This window comes from Sus scrofa, chromosome 9 (assembly GCF_000003025.6).
Source record: "Sus scrofa isolate TJ Tabasco breed Duroc chromosome 9, Sscrofa11.1, whole genome shotgun sequence".
Taxonomy (NCBI): Eukaryota; Metazoa; Chordata; class Mammalia; order Artiodactyla; family Suidae; genus Sus; species Sus scrofa.
Window position 1 is genome coordinate 9,197,724 of NC_010451.4, and position 18,507 is coordinate 9,216,230.

The window sequence follows — 18,507 nt, forward strand, 5'->3', positions numbered from 1 at the left end:
TATTTCAACATGATAGAGACCATTCATGACAAACCCAAGGCCAACGTTATATTCAACAATGAAAAGCTGAAAGTATTCCTGATAAATTCAGAACAAAGTCATGGCTATTCTCGCAGCTTCTGTTTAACATAGTATTCTGAGTCCTAGTCATGGCAATAGACAAGAAAGAAAGGTATCCAAATTGGAAAGGAAGAGGTAAAACTATCACTGTTTGCAGATGACATAATACTCTATATAGAGAGCACTTCACCCAAAAGCTATTATAACTAATAAATGAATTCACCAAGGATATAGGAAACAAAATTTATATTCAGGGAGTTCCTGTTATGGATCAGCAGGTTAAGAACCCCACTAATATCCATGAGGATGCCAGCTCGATCCCTGGCCTTTCTCAGTGGGTTGGGGATCTGGTGTTGCCACAAGCTGTGGTGTAGGTTGCAGACATGGTTTGAATCTGGTGTTGCTGTGGCTGTGTCGTAGGCTGGCAGCTGCAGCTTTGATTTGACCTCTAGTCTGGGATCTTCCATATGCTGCATCTGCAGCCCTAAAAAGAAAAAAAAAAAGATTTAGATACAAAAGTCTGTTGCATTGTTACAAACTAATAATGAAATAATCTTATTTAAAATTGCATCAAAGGCCAAGCTGGCAGAGTAGAAAGACCCTGAGTTCACCTTCTCTCACAAGTACATCAAAATCACTATCTGCAGAACAAGCATCAGTGAAATAAAACAAACAAACAAACAAACAGAACCTACCAGAAAAGATCTACAACTAAAGACGTAATGAAAAGGAACCACACTGAACCAAGTAGGAGGGCAGACTTACAATAAACTCAAGCCCCAGACCCAGTCTGTGAAACAAACTGGAAGAAATTTGTATTTTAGAGGCTGTCCCACAGGAGTAAGACTTCTAGCCCCACATCCGGCTCCCTAGCACAGCAGTCATGCACCAGGAAGATGAGCCCCCCACCCCGCCCAGAGAATTTGGCTTTGAAGGCCAGCAGGGCTTAATTTCGGAAGCCCCCAAAGACTGGGGGAAATAAAGACTTCACTATCAAAGGGCACACATAAAATCTCATGTGCACTGAGAACCATGTCAAAAGGAGTAACATGATAGGAACCCAGGCCAGATCTACTTGCTGTCTTATAGTCTCCCAGCAAGGCAGGGCTTGGCTGTGATTCACAATGTGAACACAGGTGCCAGTCATATTTGGGAGGTTTCTACCATGTGAATATTTCAACTGGTGCCCTCCATCTTGAGATCCTTCCACTGGACCATTAGTGCCAAGACCTAGCCTGATCAAACAGCCTGTAGGCTCTGGGATACCTCAGGCCAAATAATTAACTGGGTGACAACAGAGCCCCACCTATCAGCAGATAGGCTGCCTGAAGTCTTTCTGAGCCCAGCTCCATCTCTAGACATGCCCCTGACCACCAGAGGGCCAAGACACAGATCCTCCCACCACTGGACAGGGACCACAGTCCTGCCCACTAGGAAGCCTGCACTAGCCTCCAGACCACACTCACCCAACAGGAGGCAGATACTAGACACAAAAAAACCCACAATCCTGCAGCCTATGGAGCCAGCATTCAGAAGCCCAGATCTTACCTGGGCCCTGGCCCTACCCACAAGTTGGCCAACACAAGCTTCGGGACATCCTGGACCCCATACCCAACTGTTTCAGGAACCCTCCACATACCCAGCTATCTTAAAGCCAGCTCTGGGATACCCTGGCCTACAGCCAGCCTCCAGGACATGGTACTGCCTGCCAGGAGTCCAGCACTAACCCCAGGACCTGACTCTGCCCACCAGTGAGCCTGCACTAGCCATGAGGACCTATAAGATTCTGTAGCCACTTGCCTCATGACCAGGCCCCAGTAACCTGCAGCCAAGCATCAACACAAGACAAGGTCTGGCACCCAACCAGCCTAGGGGCCAACAATGCCTACCAGACTGCACATATAGTTAGCCTGCCACAATAGTAAGACTCATGCAGGCTGCTTAGGGAGAACCCCTAGAGCACACAGCTTAGGTGATCAAGAGGAAACGCACTGCTGGGACACCAGGACATCTCCTACAGAAGGCCACTTCTTAAAGGTCAAGAAACAACCTTCCACATAAATAGCAACTTAGACAAAATAAGGTGGCAGAGGAATAAGTTTCAGATGAAGGAACAAAACCCCAAAATAAAAAGTAAGTAGAGACAGGCAATATACCTGAGAAAGAGTTCAGAGTAATGATTGTAAAGATGATCAGAGAACTCAGGAGGACAGTGGATGCCAGAGTGAGAAAATTATAAATTTTAAACAGAAAATTAGAAAATATAGGGATTTTCTGTGTGGCTCAGTAGGTTAAGGATATGGCATTGTCACTGCAGTGGCTTGGGTCATTGATGTGGTGTGGGTTTGATCCCTGGCCCGGGACCTTCCACATTCCATGGATGTTGCCAAAAAAAAAAAAAAAAAAAAGGAAAGAAAATATAAAGAACAAGCAGAGAGAGAGAGATGGAAAATACAATAACTAAAATGAAAAACATACTAGAAGGAATCAAGAGTAGCTTAAATGATACAGAGGAATGGATTAGTAAGCTGAAGACAGAGTAGTGAAAATTACTGAACAGAAAAAATAAAAGTAATTAAAAAACATGAGAACAGCTAAAGAGGCCTGTGGAACAACGCCAAGTGCATTACTATTCACATTGTAAGGATCGCAGAAGGAGATAAGAGACAGAAAGGGCCTGAGAAAATATTTGATGACATAATAGCTGAAAACTTCCCTAACTTGGAAAAGGATACAGTAACCTAAGTCCAGAAAGCACAGAAAGTCCCACACAGGATTAACCCAAAGAGGAACACACCAATACAAACTGTAATTAAAAAGACAGACATTAAAGAGAGAATACTAAAAGTGGCAAGGGAAACACAAGAAACAACAAACAAGGGAATTCCCCTAAGGCTATCCTGATTTTTCTGTGCAAACTCTGCCAGACAGAAGGGAGTGGCATCAAATATTTAAAGTAATGAAAGGGAAAAAATTACAACCAAGGACACTCTATCTAGCAAGGCTGTCCTTTAGATTATGAGAAATCAAAAGCTTTGCACATAAGCTAAAGCTAAGAGGTCAGCACTGCCAAACCAACTTTACAATAAATGTTAAAGGAACTTCTCTAGCTTAAAAAGAAAAGGCCACAATTAGAAGATAATAAGAAAGGCAAAAACTCATCAGTAAAGGCAAACATACAAGAAAAATTATAAAATTACCCACAAATAAACTAGTACAGAGGTTAAAAGACAAAAGTAATAATATTATCTATGTCTACAACAAGCAGTTAAGGGATACATAAAACAATTAGATGTAAAATATGATATAAAACCAGTAATTATGAGGGGACTGGAGTACAAAGGCAGGGTTGTCAAATGTATTTGAAAGAGATCAGCAATTTAAAATGGTCACTTATATATATATAAACTGCTTTACAAAAACTTCATGGTAATCACAAACCAAAAACCTATAATAGATATACACACAAAAAAGAAAAAGGAATCCAAACATACCACTAAAGATGGTCATCAAGGAGTTCCTGCTGTGGTGCAGAGGAAACAAATCCAACTAGGAACCATGAGATTTCGGGTTCAATCCCCAGCCTCGCTCATTGGGTTAAGGATCTGGCATTGCCATGAGCTGTGGTGTAGGTCGCAGACACGCCTCAGATCTAGTGTTGCTGTGGCTGTAGCATAGGCCAGCAGCTGTAGCTCTGATTAGACTCCTAGCCTGGGAACCTCCATATGCCGCAGGTGTGGCCCTAAAAAGACCAAAAAAAAAAAAAAAAAAAAAAAAAAAAAAAAAGAGAGAGAAAAAAAAGACAAAAAACCGAAACAAAGATGGTCATCAATGCCAAGAGAGGATAATATAAAAAGGCAAAAAAAGACCTAAAAAAAAATCCAAAACAATTAACAAAATGGCAATAAGAACATACATTTCGATAATTACTCTAAATGTAAAAGGACTAAGTGTTCCAACTGAAAGAAACAGAGTGGCTGAACAGATACAAAAAACAAGATCTGCATATATGCTGCCTACAAGAGACTCACTTCTGATCTAAAGACACACACAGACTGAAAGTGAGGGGCTAGAAAAAGGTATTCTATGCAAATAGAAATCAAAAGAAAGCCAAGTAGCAACACTTATATCAGACAAAATAATCTTTAAAATAAAGATTTAATAAAAGAAAAAGAAGGACATTACACAATGATCAAGAGATCAATCCAAAACAAAGGTAAAGGAATTCTGTGGTGGTACAGTGGGTTAAGGATCTGTCATTGTTACTGCAGTGGCTTGAGTCACTGCTGTGGCACAGGTTCAATCCATGGCCTGGGAATTTCGCATGCTGTGGGCACAGACAAAAAAAAAAAAAAGCATACCAAATGTAACTATATATGTACCCAACATGAGACACTGAAATATATAAGTCAAATATTAACAGACATAAAAGGAGTAATCCACAGTAACACAATAGTAGTAGACGACTTTAACATCCCACTTACATCAATGAACAGTTCATCCAGGCAAAACATCAGTAAAGAAACAGTGGTCTTAAATGACACACTGGGCTAGATGGACTTTCTTGATATATATATCAAAAAATAAATATACGTATCAAAAAAATGATACATATGTATATGCATATATGCCATTACCTCCCAAAGCAACACAGTACACATTCTTTTCAAGAACACGTGGAAAATTCTCTAGGACAGATCACATGCTAGGTCACAAAACAAGTCTTAGTAAACTAAAATCACATCAAGCATCTTTTCTGACCACAGCACTATGAGACTAGAAATAAATGACCAGAAAAAAATTTTCAAAAAACACAAACATGTGGAGGCTAAAATACATGTTACCTAATTCATGTTACCTAATTCATACATGTTACCATCCAGAGTGGATCACTGAAGAAACAAACAGGAAATTAAAAATACCTAGAGACAAAGGAATTGATAACATGATGACCCAAAACCTATGGGACACAGCAAAAAAATTTCTAAAAGTAAAGTTCATAGTGATAGAAGCTTATCTCAGGAAATAAGAAAAATCTCAAATAAACTACCTGAACTTATACCTAAAAGCATCAGAGAAAGAACAAACAAAACCCAAAGTTAGCAAAAGGAAAGAAAGCAAAAAGATCAGAGAAGAAGTAAATGAAATAGAGACTAAAAAAAAAAAAAAATAGAAAAGAAACGAAAAGCTGGTTCTGTGAAGAGATCAACAAAAGTGATAAAACTTTAGCCAAGTACATGAAGAATAAAAGGGAGAGGTCCCAAATCAATAAAATCAAAAATGAAAAATCAGAAGCTACAACTGATACAGAAATACAAAGGATCATAAGAGCCTACTACAAAAAACTATATGCCAATAAAATGGACAACCTAGAAGAAATGGGCAAAATTCCTATAAAGGTACAATCTCCCAAAATTGAACCAGGAAGAAATAAAAATATAAACAGACTAATCACCAATAATTAAATTTAATCATTAATTTTAAAAAACTCCCAACAAATAAACATCTAGCACCAGATGGCTTCATAAATGAATTCTACCAAACATTCAGAGAAGAGTTAACACCTATCCTTCTCAAACTACTCTGAAAAAAATTGCAGAGGAAGCAACTCATTCTATGATGCCAGTTTCACCATGGCCAAAACTCATTCCATGAGTCCAGTATCTCCTCTGGTTTGGCAGAAAACCAAACAAAGATATCACACAAAATTATAGGCCAATATCACATGAACATAGATGCAAAAATGCTCAACAAAATAGCAGAAAACCAAATCCAACAAAATATTAAGGGAATCATACACCATGATCAAGTGGGATTTATCTCAGGGACACAAAGATTTTTCAATATTTGCAAATCAATCAATATGATACACCACATTAACAAACTGAAGAATAAAAAACATATTATCATCTCAATAGATGCAGAAAAAACTTCTGAAAAATTTCAGTATCTATTTATGACACAAAGCTTCCAGAAATGGGGCAGAGAGGGAAACTACCTCAACATAATAAAGGCCATGTATGAAAAACTCACAATATCATACTCAACGGTGAAAAGCTGAAAGCATTTCCATTAATATCAAGAAGACGACAAGGATGCCTATTCTCACCACTACTAGTAATGTAGTTTTAGAAGATGAAAAAGAAAGCCGCATCTACGACCTACACCACAGCTCATGGCAATGCCAGATCCTTAACCCACAGAGAGAGGCCAGGGATCAAACCCACATTCTCATAGATCCTTATCAGGTTTGTTAACTGCTGAGCCACAAAAGGAACTCCCTGAGATGCACTTTAACTACAAAGCTAAAAATAGGTTGAAAGTAAAAAGAAAGATACACCATACAAACAGTGAGCCTAGGAGAGTGTACCTCTATTAAAATCAGACAAAAGAGACATTAAGACAAGGAGTTTTATTAGAGGCAAAAGAAGACAAGTAATAATAAAAGGATCAATACAGCAAGTAGATATAAAAACTCTAAATGAATATGTACCTGGTGGTAGAGCTTCAAAATACATGCAGCAAAAACTGACAGAACTAAAGGGAGAAATAAACAAGTCCACAATCATGACTGGAAATTTCAGCATACTGCTCTCAATAATTGATAACATAATAGTACAGAAACAACTCAGTGAACACTGCCAACCGCATTAACTTAATTGGTATTTATAAAACACTAGCTCCCAAAACTTCAGAATATACATTTTTTTCTAAGTACGCACAGCACGTTCACCAAGACAGAATAGAGGGTGGGCCATAAAATAAATAAATTTCAGAAGAATGAAATCTTACAAAGATATTATTTGACCACAATAGGACTCAACAAATATAAGTTATCTAGAAGATCCCTGTATATTTGGAGATTAAATGACTGACTTCTAAATAACCCATGGGCCAAAGAAGAAATCACAAAAAAATTTTAAATGTTTTAATTGAGTGAAAATCAAAACGCAAAGCACAATTTGTAGGACACAGCTCCACCATTCCTTCTTCTTAAAGAAGAAATTTATAGTTTTACATGCTTATGTGAAAAAGAAGAAAGTCTAATTCAATGATAAAATTATACTACTTAGGAAACTAGAAAAAGAACCAATTAAACTCATTTTGAGTAGGACAGAAATAAAATTATGAGCAGAAATCAATGAAATGGAAAACAGATAATAGAGACATCCAAAGAAAGAAGCAGCTTAGCATTAAAAAAAAGTCAGTAAAAGGGATAACTTCTATTTTGGATCAATAAAATACAGGAAAGACACAAATTACCAGTTTCAAGAATAAGAGGAGGACCTTTAATATATCAATAGTCCACTAATTTTTGAAAAGAGTGAGCAGACCACTCAATGGAGAAAGAATAGTTCTTCTCAATAAATGATACCGACAAACCGCACATCCACATACAAAAGAATGAAGTTGGAGGAGTTCCCATCGTGGCTCAGTGGTTAACAAATCTGACTAGGAACCATGAGGACGCAGGTCTTACCCCTGGCCTCGCTCAGTGGGTTAAGGATCTGGTGTTGCCGTGAGCTGTGGTGTAGATCGCAGACATGGCTCGGATCCCGCATTGCTGTGGCTGTGGTGCAGGCCAGCGGCTACAGCTCCGATTCGATCCCCAGCCTGGGAACCTCCACGTGCTGCAGGAGCGGCCCCAGAAAAAGGCACAAAGACAAAAAAAAAAAAAAAAAAAAAAAAGAATGAAGTTGCAGCCCTGTCTCACGCCATATATAAAGGTTACCTCAAAATAGACCAAAGACCTAAATGTCGCAGCTAAAATTGTAACTCTTAGGAGGGAACACTTGGGGGCTGGGGAGCCGCAGCAGCTGCTTGCCTCGAAGGAATGTAAGCAGAGTAGCTTGAAAGTGGCCTGCATCTCGCACCGGAGCAGGGTTTAATGAGCGGGGTTTACGTTTACGTTTTAGAGGACACGGCGGTTGGAAAAACATGCTAACCTAACACGCGTTAAGGAAACACATGTTAAATCCGCCACGCCATGAGGCCAGGCCGTTCTCACGTCACTCTACCCTCGCTTTCCACCTCGCCCAGCTCACGGATTCCCGTCTCAGCTCCAACACCCTCGGGCGGGAGCCTCCCCGGACCCCAGACACTGGGTTAGGGCCCCGCCCCCTCAATGCGTCCCAGCGCGGCCGTGTCTCCAGAACTGCGCACGCGCACATCGTCCCTGTTCACCCAGGGCCAGTCTTCCCTGCAGGGGACAAGCGCAAGGGCACAGGCCAAATGTTTCTTTGCACATTTGTATTCGCAGCGCCTGGCACGGAGCCTGGCGCACGCTAAGGGCTAAACCACTATCTGCGACTGCGTGGATGACTCCTGCCTCCGCCTGCATGCGCTCGGCTTCCCCCACCCGGAGAACCCGCACCCCGGAACTCCTGAGCCCGCTTTCGGGCCGGAGCGGCGCACACCCCAGCTGCCCGTCTACGTCCCCGCGGAGAGAGGGCGAGGGCAGGGAGTCACCTTGTTGTAGGCCAGGCTAAGGCACCTCAGCTCGGGGAAGGGCGGGGCCAGCGTCTGGTTCCTCGCCTTCAGCGAGTTCACGGGAAGAATCTCGAATACCGGAGGAAGAGCACAGACCTTGGTCGTCTGAGAAGGAAAAGAAAGTCAAGGTCAAAGTGCCCTGGTGACAAAGAAGGGGGCCGGCAGAGCGTTCCTAAGCATTGAGGTGGAAAGGACCATTCTGGAGAGGCCCCGCCGGAAGAGACATCTAGGGTCACAAGGCCGGAGTCACCAAAGGTCCCATGTCACGGGTTCTGGCTCCAAGTTCTCTGACGTCACAAGGTGAGCTGGTTCTCTGGCACCCTAAGTTCCGTTTCAAGTCCTCTGAAGCCAAAGGACAATTCAGCAGTGGTGCGGACACCAGAGTCTGCTCCCAGCTCCCACTTTCTGCCCTAGGGGGGCCGTAGAGGCCCCTCTATACAGTTGAGCTAAAGTTTCTCCAGAAGCCAAAAGGGCAGGTGTTTGCACCGCTAAGGGGATGTTTCCTCGTGAGGAGACAGAGCAGAAAGGACGTGAGCCTTGAACACCTAGTCTAAGGGGCTAATCCACGTCCTTTGGTGGAGGTTCTTTATTCCAGGACTGAAACTGCTAAATCCTGGAAGACTTCAGGCCAGTCTTGGGGCCTGGGTGTGGCCAGTGCATCTGGGTCAGTCTCTGCACACACCCTGGCCTGCCTCAGGCCCAACATGTTTCATCAGGCAGAAAACAGAAGTTGCTGGCTTAACTCGGCCTCGCCCAGTCACTCACTGGCTCCGTGGGAGGCACGGGGCTCAGAGGAAACTACAGGGTGGATGCTGGGCTGATGACTGGGTTCAGATGAAACGGATTCTGCTCTGAGCTCCATTAACTGCTGTGTCATCTTGAGCAAGTCACTTCCATTTCACTTGGTCATTCGATGACCATTTGGGGAGCACCTACTTTTGGCCAAGGATTGGGTGTCCTCCTGGGGTCCAACCTGAGCCACAAGCGAGACAAGTAGGGGTGAAAGTAAAACAAAAGCTCTAGAAACGGTGCTTGGCCCTTAAATGGACTCGGGACACCTCCTCTCACGAGGAGGCTTTCTGGTAAGCTGTGTCCTCAGCTGTGCCATCCCTACCTGGAGCAAGGCTGGGTGAGGCAGAGGGGGCAGGCAGACCGGAGCACAGGAAAGAGCGAGCCAGACAGGCCAGGGCGGGCACCCAGCTCTGTCCAGGGGCAGGGGCGTCCTGAGCTGAGGGCACGGCTGAGGACAGAGGGCGCTGTCTCCGAGGGAGACCATCTGACCTTGACAGAGGCCACTACAAGTTTCAACCATTTGATTCTCTCTCCACGTTCTCAGATGCCAGACAGCTGGGAACTGAGCACCGAGCAACCTACCATTACCTCTGGCTTCTGCGGCCGCAAGCGGGTCCAGGCCTCACGCAGGCCCTTCCGTGGAGTGAGCTTGCTGCTCCCCTATTCAGACATGGAGCCTGTGTCTCGACCTCCTTGAAAGCACACTGGCTGCTGTTGATTAAAAATCTGTCTGGGGTTCTGGCGCTGAGTGTTGCAATCTCTTAGTGACAGGAATGTCTTCGTTATTCACCAGCCCCTGGATCATACCTGAGTTCCTGCTGATGAAGTGACTTAGGATGGGGGCTGTCCACCCCAGAAAGACAACCATGGGGTTAGAGGATCCGGGATCTGAGCCAGCCTGCCATCGCCGAGAGAAGAGGGGCTGGAGACTGATTTAATCATGTGGCCAATGGTTCCATCAGTCATGCCTGTGTAATGAATTCTGATAAAAGCTCTTGACGCTGGGGCTCAGGTGAGCTTCCTGGTTGAGGAAAACCTCAAATGTGCGGGAGGGGGACACACATGGACTCCACAGGAGGGGGACACAGAGGCTCTGTGTCTCAGACCCTCCCAGCCCTCATCACGTGTCTTTTCATTTGGCTGGTCCTGATGTGTGCCCTTTATGGTAAAGGAACCTAAGTATAGCGCTCTCCTGCAGTCTATGAGTCGTTCCAGCAAATTACCAAAGCGTAGGGGATCGTGAGAACTCTAGAAGTTATTGCTAGTAGGTCACAAGCAGGAACAGCCTAGGGACCCCAAACCTGCAGCTGGTATTTGAAGTGGGGGCAGTCTTGCTGGGCACTGTGCCCTTAACTTGTGGGATCTGTGCTAAGTCGGGTGCCTAGTATCAGAACTGTACTGCAGTATTATACTGGCCTGACGACTTGCTGTGACCAATAGAAAGGGCCATTGTTTGAGTGTCAGAGCCTTGTTCTCTTGGAACCCTGATGCCACCAGGCTGGAAAGAAGTCCAGGATGAAGAGACAACATAAAGATGCCAAGCTGGGCCAGCTGTCCATAGGCCCAGCCTCCAGCCAACCAGCCAGCTGCATGAATGTGCCTGCCTCAGCACCAGCAGAGCTACGTAACTAACCCAAATGACTGGATGAAATAATAAACTGCTATGGTTTGAAGTCAGCAACTGTAGGGTTGGTTTGTTAAGTGGCAACAATACAGCAACTGGCCTAATTTCTCACCCAGCTGTGTGTGTGGGGACACTGAGCTACCTTCCAAGGATGCAGGTGGCTAACTGCCTGGTGGTACTTCTTCCTAGAAGTGAATAAATCAGGAGCTGGTGCATCAGTCTTCATGAGCTTGGCTGGTGAGCATCTATCCTAGAGAAAGTCCAGTTTTCTGTGCTGACCAAAATCAAGTGTCTAAGCTTGTGACTCCAAGGATGAGACTCTGGGCGAGGCTATGTCTGGCCAGGATCACTCTAGCTTCGAGAGGGAGGCTCTTGTTAGGGAGCTTCCAGGCTTCATCCTGGTGGCAGCCTCACTTCAATGCCAGCCTGACGACCTGCGGCAGTGATCATTACTGCTCAACAGTGTCTGCCAACACTGGAAGCCAGCCTGTGGCTGTGCAGGGTTAGGGACCTGTCTGTTGAGTCCCCTGCTGCATATCTCTGCAGGCCAGCGCAGGGCCCAGCACATGGCAGACACCCAGTAAATGGGTCTCCTCAGTGTGAGATATATTCAAATGCTGCTCGTGGCTCCATTAACTTGTTTCAGTTTATTAAAATTAATGTTTTAACTCCAATACAAAATAGGCAGTTCCTACCTCTGAGGTTGAAAATCCAGGGTAAGATGAAAACACGACCTCTGAAATAAAAAAGCAACAGAACAAAGGTTGGTGAGAGCACTAGCTGAGCAGGCAGGGTCTGGGTCGGCCGCCCACTGCAGGCAGCAGGGTGCCTCCTACAGGAGGTCCCCAGAGGTCCTCCGCTCCACTGCCAACTGGGAAGAGGAGCTGTGACATGTTGGGTAAGAAGGCTTTTGCACTCAGAATGAAATTCAAAGTCCTTGGCCAGCCCTTCAAGGTCCTGCCTGATCTGGCCCCTGCCTACCTCTCCAATCCCACCTCTCAGGACACCCCGCCCTCGCTCACTGTATTTTAGCCACGCTGGGCTTCTTTCTGACTTTGCACCATGCAAGTTCTTCCAAGCCTCAGAACTACTGGGCAGTCAGTATTGGTCAGAAGGCAAACCAACTGCCTTAGAAGAGAGAAACGGACCTAAAAGATATTCTGCCAGAGGATTTGTTGTGTTAGCAGAAATAAGTGTGTCAAGACAGTGAACGCAGGAGAGATGAGCAAGTGAGGAGGAGGCTGCGGAGTGATGCCATTCTTGGGCCCATCCACCAGGATGAGCCAATAAACAGCTAAGTTCAACCCAATGAAGCAAAGCATCTGCTGAGCCTGGATCCTGTGCAGGGACCACTCACCTTTGTCCTAACGGGACCACTTCCAAATGTGAATGATATTATACTGAGAAATGTTACATTAAAATGAAACCAGCAGACGTAGGGATGGAACACGAGGTGGCATAAATAACTTCTACGACAAGGGTGTGGAAGGAACTGGGGAAATGCTTGTGCAAGGAACAAAGTGGGAGTCCGTCGGAGGACGGCCCTGGTCGCAGGTACAGGTGCTAAGCAGTGATCCCCTGGGGAGAGCGCGCCCTACGCAGAGAGAGACGCGCTGAGGAGCCCTCCCCGGAACTCATCCCTGGCCCTCCTCAAATCACAGGAAGCGCCTACAGAAACCCGAACCTCATTCTAAGGCTCAGACTGGGGATTCTTCAAGAGAGAGACCCACCATCGAGCATTTCCTAAGAGTTGAGGAAAATTAACACGATGAAGGTTATAAAATATAAAGAACTAGCATCTGAAAAAAAGCAACAGAGTTTACTAAAGAATACAAACTTTAAAGAGACTAATTAATGTCCTCTAAGGAATTCAAAAGGCTATTTCATTCGTTTAAAAAGTATGTTAGTATGGAAGAGAAACTTAATAATTCTGTAATTTCAAAGGATGATAAAATAAGAGACTTCATAAATGTGTTGTGGAGAAGAACAGGCCCTTGTGAAAAACTAATTTAAAACAGAGAATGGAAATGGGAAAGTAAAAAAAAAATGTTCCAAGAGGAAAGAAACCATCTGGAAGAACTCTTAAAACACCTAACGGTACCAACGAAAAAAGGAACGGTAAATATACATGCATCTTAGTCAAATTTTCAAAGGATAAAAGGGAAATATTAAGAGATTCCAGGGATCAAAAATAGGTTTCCTAGGAGTTCCCGTCATGGCTCAGTGGTTAACGAATCTGACTAGGAACCATAAGGTTGCGCGTTCGGTCCCTGGCCTTGCTCAGTGGGTTAAGGATCTGGTGTTGCTGTGGCTGTGGTGTAGGTGGCAGACGCGTCTCGGATCTCTCGTTGCTGTGGCTGTGGCATAGGCCAGCAGCTGTAGCTCCAAATGGACCCCTAGCCTGGGAACCTCCATATACCACAGGTGTGGCCCTAAAAAGCAAAAAAAAAAAAAAAAAAAAAAAAGCCAATAGGTCAACGAAGAAATTAAAAAATACCTTGAGACAAACAAAAATGAAAACACACCACCATACAAAATCTACTGGATGGCACAAAAGCAGTTCTTAGAATGAAGTTCATAGCGATATGCCTTCCTCAAATAAACAACCTAACCTACCACCTAAAATAATTAGAAAAAGAGGAATAAAACCTCGGTGAGAGTTCACAGCAGAAGGAAGGAAATCATAAAGATCAGAGAGGAGAGGGGTTCCTGTCACAGTGCAGCAGAAATGAATCCGACTAGGAACCATGAGGTTGCGTGTTCGATCCCTGGCCTCGCTCAGTGGGTTAAGGATCTGGTGTTGCCGTGAGCTGTGGTGTAGGTCAAAGACACGGCTGGGATCCAGTGTTGCTGTGGCTGTGGCAGAAGCCCCAACTGCAGTGCTAATTCAATCCCTGGCCCAGGAACTTCCGTATGCTACATATGCAGCTGCAAAAAGAAGAAACAGTTAATCTGAATAGACCGATCAAAAGAAAAAAAAAAAAGAGAGAGAGAAAAAGAAAGAAATGGTTAATTTGAATAGATCGATCACTGGTGATCACTGGTAATGAAACTGATCATGTAATTTAAAAAAAAAACTCCCTACAGACAAAAGCCCAGGACCAGACAGCTTCACAGGCTAATTCAACCAAACATACAAAGAAGAAATTATATCCATCCTGCTTAAACTTTTCCAAAAGATTGAAGAAGGGAACTCTCCTCATGGGTGAACAAGAGGGAGAGGCTCAGATGGAACAAAATGAGAAACTTCGCTGACAATTCTCCAGAGCAGCTCACAGGATGGGCACAGCCTGACCACCAAAGGATGGCCATTTTCACAATCCATTCACGGCCACCAGCCCAGATTTCCAGATGCCAAATCCCACGCAAGCCTGATTCTGGAAAACGGCCTGCCCCGAAATCAAGCCAGGGGTTCCTGGGTCCGGAGTTCAGCCTCTGGAGCGTCCAAAGGCTGTCAGACTCCAGAAGGTCTGTCAGAGTGTTTAGACTCTGGGCTAACAAGTCTGAAAGGGACCCGTAGAGGTGACAGCAGAAATGTGTCCCCTCCATCAAGCAAGACACATTGGACCGAAGGGTCAGAGGCAGCCTGTACCTGACCCCTCCTCACTGGGCACGTCTTTGGGGTTCCACCATTCTAACCCCACCTCCAAGTCGGCAAGCGCCAACGCAGACCGGCCAATGGGCTCTGCCAGCACTGTGTCGCCCTCTAGAGGCTGTTTCCTCTAAGCACAACTCAGAGCCCTTCCATCTGACTCACTGACTGGGGCTCAACATGATCTGAGCACCTGACAGCCGGATTTGACTTACCCTCTTCCACTAAACACAATCACTTACAAATGGGGCTATGTCTCTTCCAAAGGCTCCCCAAAACTTAATCCTCCATATCCAACATCACCACTTTAAGTCAATCAGCTGCACCCACTAGAAGAAAACCTTTTTTGTAATTATTATTATTTACATGTATACATTCTTTTTTCTCACATTACATGTTCCATCAGAGTTCCCAGTGCTATATGGCAGAAAACCTTTCTAAATTAATAAGCACCCCCTTACTTTACATGAACTGGGTTTAGCTGAGGTTCTTCCCTCAGGGGTGAAGGACAGATAGGAGATGCTCAGGTGGGAGGGGGATCAGTATTTAAGGGGAGAACTCTCCAGAGATAGTTCTGAGGGATGGGGCCTGCTTGTGCACCAAAGGGCCTTAGCTTTTGCACAGCACCAGCCCAGCTTTCCAGATGACTAAATCCACACAAGCCAGATTCTGGAAAAGTGCCTGCCACATACTCAGGATGGGTATATCCAGATGCAGACTTCTGCCTTTGAAGTATCAAATGGCAGGCAGACCTCAGACAGCCTATCAAACTGGCCACTGGTCTGCCCAACCAGTGGAAGTAACCCCCAGATGTGAAGGCAAAACTATGTCCCCTCCATCAGGTAAGGCCATTATTATTATTATTATTATTATTTTTGCTTTTCAGGGCTGCACCTGCGGCATATGGAGGTTCCCAGGCTAGGGGTCTAATTGGAGCTACAGCTGCCGGCCTGTGCCAGAGCCACAGCAACGGAGGATCCTTAACTCACTGAGTGAGGCCAGGGATGGAACCTGCAACCTCATGGTTCCTAGTTGGATTCATTTCCGCTGAGCCATGATGGGAATTCCAGGTGAGGCCATTTGAACCTACAGTTAGTGTTGGCCTATAACCAGCCCCTTCTTGCTGGGATCCTTGGGGTTCCACCATTTCCCTCTTGAACCCCATCTCTGAGCTTGGACTGACCCACAGAGCAGCTGCTGGGCTCAACCTGTGCTCGGGTGCCCTCTAGTGGCCATTCTAATTGCAACTCAGAACCCTTCCTATTCCCCTGAGCAAATACTGTGGCTGAATTTGACTTGAGCACCTGGCAGCCTGATTTCCTTTTTCCTCTCCCTCTGAGCACAAGTGTGTGCCTTATTGAGGGGTGTAGTTCTCTCTCAAAGACTCCCAGGGCACTCAGTCCTTCTTATCTAACACCACTACTTTAAGTCAATCAGCCAAACCCTCTTCAAGTCAGCTAAGTGGCTTTAAATTACTCGGGCCCCCTCGTCACTTTCTTGACCTTGTTTTAGCTAAATTACTTCCCTTAGGCGTGAAGAACAGAAAAGAGAGGCTCAGATGAACACAAATAAGGAACTTGGCGGGAAAGGCTCCAGAGAGAGTTCACAGGGAAGGAAGCCGTGTGCCATCAAAGAACTTCCACTTTCACACATTCTCTATTCAAATCTGTAGTCCCGAGTTCCAGAGGCCAAACCCCCACAAGCATGATTATGGAAGACTGAATTCAAGCCAGGTATTCACGGGTTCAGAGTCATGCTTCTGGAAAATCAAAAGGCTATCAGACCCCAGGCAGCCTATCAATGTGTCCAGCTACTGGGCTATTCTCCCAGTCTGGAAGTGACCCACAGATGGGAATGCAGAACCGTGTTCCCTCCATCAGGCGCGGACATTTGAACCTGAGAGTCAGAGGCAGCCTGCAACCAATCAGACCTCAGGGCGCACTACCTTGGGGATCTCGCATTCCCATCTCCAACCACATCTCCGAGCTTGGAAAGGCCAACACGGAGCCCCGTTTGGGCTCAACCTACGCTCTGGCGCCCTCTAGCGGCCCTTCCCTCTAACAACCACTCAGAAGCCTTCCTTCCTAGGACCTGATCCTACACTGTGGTTGAGTCTGACTCAAGGGAACCTGATTCCTTTTTCCTCTCCCTCCGAGCACATGCAACTGCTTTACCGAAAGGTGGTATTTATTTCTCAAAGTCTCCCAGTAAACTCAGTCCTACATATTCAATACCAATATTGTAAGTCTATCAGCTGAACCCATTACGAGTCATGAAAAGTCTTTAATCAGCTCTTCATTTATGTACGTGAACTTGATCTAGCTTAAGTTCATTCCTCAGGGGTGAAGGACAGACGATATAGGCACAGATGAAAGAAATAAAAGATTTGGAGGGAGCGCTCTTCAATCCTTCAACTTTTTTTTTTTCTTTTTAGGGCCTCACCCTGAGCATATGGAAGTTCCTAGGCTAGGGGTCGAATCAGAGCAGCAGCTGTGGGCCTATGCCCACAGTTACAGCAACGCAGGATCCAATTTGCGTCTGCAACCTACACCACAGCTCACGGCAACGCTGGATCCTTAACCCACTGAGCGAGGCCAGGGATGGAGCCTGTGTCCTCATGGATCCTAGTTGGGTTCGTCACTGCTGAGCCACGACAGGAACTCCTCAACCCCACTTCTTTAACTCAATAAGCCAAAGCCACTTCATGTCAGGTAACAGGCTTTAATCGGCCCCCTCTTTATTTTCTTGAGCTTGTTTCACCCAAGGTAATTCCCTCAGGTAAACAACAGGTACCACAGGCTCAGATGGAACAAGAATAAGGAAATTCTTCTTCCTTAATAAGAAAATCTCTCCAGAGATAGTTCCCAGGGATGTGCACAGCCTGACCACCGAAGGACTACCAATTTATACGATTCATTCATGACCACCGCCCAGATTTTCGGATGCCAAACCCCACACAAGCCTGACTCTGGAATCTTGCATGCGGAAATCTCAAGTCAGGTACTTCTCGGTCCAGATTTGCTCATCTGAAGAACGGAAAGAAAGGCTATCAGACCCCAGACAGCCCATCAAAGTGTCTGGCCCTTGGGCTACGTGACCAGTGGGAAAGTGACCCGGGGGAGTGAGGTCAGAACTACTGTCCCCTCTATCAGGTGAGGCGATTGGGTCTGGAGAGTCAAAGGCAGCCCATGACCAACACGCCTCGCCGGGCACATCCTTGGGGCTCCGCCAGCCCACTCTGCGGCCCATCTCTGAGCCCGCAGAGCCGAGCGCAAACACAGAGCAGCAGGTGGGCTCTGCTGGCGCTCAGGTGCCCTTGGGCGGCCTTCCCTCTAACAGCTCAGAGCCCCTCCTCCTGACTCCCCGATCGTTCACTGGGTCTGACCTTGACCTGAGCACCTGACAGCCTGATCTCCTTTCTCCTCTCCCACTAAAGCAGAACCAGGTTCTTTGCCAAAGGGTTATTTCCCTCCCGGAGTTGGAAGGAAACTCAGTCCTCCATACACAACTCCACTATTTGAAGTCCCTCAGCCAAACCCAGTACAGCTGCTTAAGTCTTTCATCAGCCTGCCCCCGCCCGTCTTTATACACGAACTGGATTTAGCTCAGATTCTTCTCTCAGGGTGGGGAACGGAAGGGAGAGGCCGAGATGGAAAAATAAGGATCTGGGGTGAGGACCCACCATGGATGGTTCACGGGAATGAGCACGGTAGCCACCAAAGGACCACAGCCGTTACACACGCCATGCACCACCACAGCCCAGCTTTCCAGAGGCCACAACGCACACAAGCCTGATTCTGAAAAACAAGATGCCCAAGCCAGGGACATCCTCGTTCAGAGTTTTGCCTCTCGAGAATCAACTGGCAGTCAGACCTCAGCCTGCCAAACTGTCCGGCCAGTGGGCCACGTAGGCACACAGACCTGAAGGCAGAACTATGTCCCCACCATC

At 45.7% G+C, this 18,507-nt stretch overlaps 1 protein-coding gene across 14 annotated transcripts in view; it reads right to left on the minus strand.

Moving 5' to 3' along the window:
• The window catches only part of XRRA1 (X-ray radiation resistance associated 1), a 124,991-nt gene that overhangs the window by 42,021 nt on the left and 64,463 nt on the right, over positions 1-18,507 (minus strand). For 12 of the 14 annotated variants that reach the window (XR_002335534.1, XR_002335533.1, XM_021062500.1 and 9 more), the window contains 2 exons: positions 11,662-11,702; positions 8,530-8,655 (listed from right to left, as the gene is read on the minus strand). The exons of the other annotated variants lie outside the window; for them this stretch is intronic. Coding sequence is in view for 10 of the 12 variants with exons in the window: in XM_021062500.1 (XP_020918159.1) it covers positions 8,530-8,655; positions 11,662-11,702 (167 nt within the window). In the remaining 2 variants the exon portion in view is untranslated. The remainder of the gene's footprint in view (positions 1-8,529; positions 8,656-11,661; positions 11,703-18,507) is intronic. 14 annotated transcript variants of the gene reach the window in all.